Raw genomic sequence first — 2,625 nt, 5'->3', positions numbered from 1 at the left:
ATATATATACATTATAATTATATTTGAATATATCATAGCCTATATGTAATTGTTTACAATTTGTAATAATTTTTTATATAATTAAATATAATTTAATAAAGCCAAGTAATTTTTTTAATGGTTTGTGTGTGATTAGATTAAATTAGAATTATAGTGTTATATGGCCAATACGGTAATCCAAGATTAACTCATAATCTACATAACATAGCGCTCATGTGCACATAACTGAATCTTAGTGCAGATTTCTCAAATATTTATGGGCTATTTTTGGAATGGAATATGTACGAATGTATTTCTCATACCATTTCTGCAGTATATATATTTTTCTATGCATAAAATACTAGGAAGACCTACTACACAATGCAGTGTGCCTGACTCATTTCCAGTGGAATTGCAATTTAAATCTATTTCTTGACTCCTAATTTGATTGGACTGCCAAAATAAAGACATTTTGACTAAAAGTTGTATTAAAAATAAAAGCTAAAATGCTTTTGATGCTACTAGCTGCATTAACCATGCACTTAATAAGACCACAGTGTTGCATAATTCACTTTAAATTACTCCAAACTATTTTACATACTATTTTTAAACAACAGTAGCACATCATATGTGTTCGCAGGTGTCAGTCTCAGCAAGTCATTTCCTCCTCAAGCTCCGCCCTCTCTCTGGACATTTTGACTAAAAATTGTATTAAAAATAAAACAAAAACTCTTTGATGCTGCCATTAGCTGCATCAAACATGCACTTAATGAAACCACAGTGTTGCATAATTCACTTTAAATTACTCCAAACTATTTTACATACTATTTTTAAACAACAGTAGCACATCATATGTGTTCGCAGGTGTCAGTCTCAGCAAGTCATTTCCTCCTCAAGCTCCGCCCTCTCTCTGGCATCCTCAGGGTCCCACAGCTTGCCACACCCACAGAACATCACCATGGCAACAGCCCAGGAATGAGATTTGGAACTACCATAATCCCACCCCCGTAAGGGATAAACAATAGTCAATCTTTCCTAAATAGACCAAGGAAGACGGGGGGAGATGAACCGTCCATCATTATTAACCAAGACTGGAGCGAAGATGAAAACCTGTCCGCGATCTGATGAAGCAGGACAAACATTGAACGCAGGACTAGACCCACCAACTCATCAGGACCAATTAAACAATCAATACTATAAAAATTATTCGGCCTTTCTCTCTCTCTTGCTCTCTGCTCCTCAGGACAGTGAAGACACTTTGCTAACTGCCATCAACAGCACTGAATAGCTTTGCCTCACCTGACACCTGAGGCTAGGTTAAGCTAGTTATTTTCATTCATTTTGCTGCTTCCAAAAACCGTCGGTCAACCTCAGTGTTTACGTACTGAACTGCACGGGTTCGATCCAGGAGTAGAGCCACACACACCTCGAATGATGGAAGCCAAAAGGACGGGGCTTTGTGATCACTCACCCTGAGCTTTCAAGACGAGAGCTGAGAGGGACGTCTCTCTTTCTATCTGCATGTCTTACTTTACGTGTGTGTCTTTGTGATTCTGATCAGGGCTCTGGACGGGAGGCGGCTGATTGGCTGGAGGAAGGATCTACAGGGTTCCCACAGGCTCATGGAAAACCTGGAAATGTCAGGGAATTTGAAAATATAAATATACACACACACAATATAATATAAATAAATATAAACATGAAAACAGAATTGTAAAAAAAATTGTATTGTAAAACAATGACAACAGCTGTCATAAAAATGTATAAAAAACTATGTATATATATATATATATATATATATACACACACATTCGAACGGGGTCAGTACATTTTTTTCAATTTTCAGTGATTTTGAAATGCAAGGCTGCATTTATTTGATCAAAAATACAGTAAAAGCAGAACTATTTTGAAATATTATTACAATTTAAATGAACTGTTTTATATTTAAATATGTTTTAAAATGTAATTTATTGCTGTGATGCAAAGCTGAATTTTCAGCATCATTACTCTGGTCTTCAGTGTCACATGATCCTTCATAAATCATTCTAATATGCTGATTTACTGCTCACGTTTGAACAATGTAATGCAACCTTGCTGAATAAAAGTATTCATTTCATTTCTTTAACCTACAGGTTTAAAAGGTGTGGGAACCCTGGCTCTAGAAGAACTTGTGCTCTAGAACGGTCTGTATAGAGAGATCAGAGCATGTACTGTATGAGATGGGCTTTGCTTAGACTTTTAAACCGCTGCACTAACTTCAAGCAATGAGATGGCATCGACAAAAACAATCACTCACATACACTCACACACGTATGCCTTGCCTACTTGATTTCCTCAAAGCAGCAGCCATGATCTCCAGCCGAAAGCTCCTCTCCTGTAATTATGAACATATGTGGAGTTCAGTTATGTACAGGAGATCAGCGTGTTCACGTGTGTCAGACCTGTGTGTTATTGATTATGGAGCGGCTCTCACTGGATGGAATTAAAGGAGCAGTTCTCTGGCAAAAGATGATTGTGTTTGAGAAAGTTTCTCTCTTCGCAGGTAACACTGCATCAGTGGGTCTGATTTAAAGGTCCATGCACACGAAGAACGATTAATAACTTATTACACTCTAAAAAATGCTGGGTTAAATACAACCCAGTGCT

General features: G+C 37.1%; 1 protein-coding gene across 1 annotated transcript in view; it reads left to right on the top strand.

Annotated features, from left to right (window-relative positions):
• Positions 1–1,642, top strand: part of LOC107697206 (kinesin-like protein KIF3C) — a 15,995-nt gene extending 14,353 nt beyond the window's left edge. The window contains exon 9 of the mRNA XM_016497892.1: positions 844–1,642. Within this exon, the coding sequence (XP_016353378.1) occupies positions 844–958 (115 nt within the window). The 3' untranslated portion in view covers positions 959–1,642. The remainder of the gene's footprint in view (positions 1–843) is intronic.
• The last annotated feature ends 983 nt before the right edge of the window (positions 1,643–2,625 follow it).

The sequence above is a fragment of the Sinocyclocheilus anshuiensis genome, unplaced genomic scaffold, assembly GCF_001515605.1.
Source record: "Sinocyclocheilus anshuiensis isolate Anshui unplaced genomic scaffold, SAMN03320099.WGS_v1.1 scaffold38, whole genome shotgun sequence".
NCBI lineage: Eukaryota > Metazoa > Chordata > Actinopteri > Cypriniformes > Cyprinidae > Sinocyclocheilus > Sinocyclocheilus anshuiensis.
This window is presented reverse-complemented; position numbering and strand designations above follow the sequence as displayed.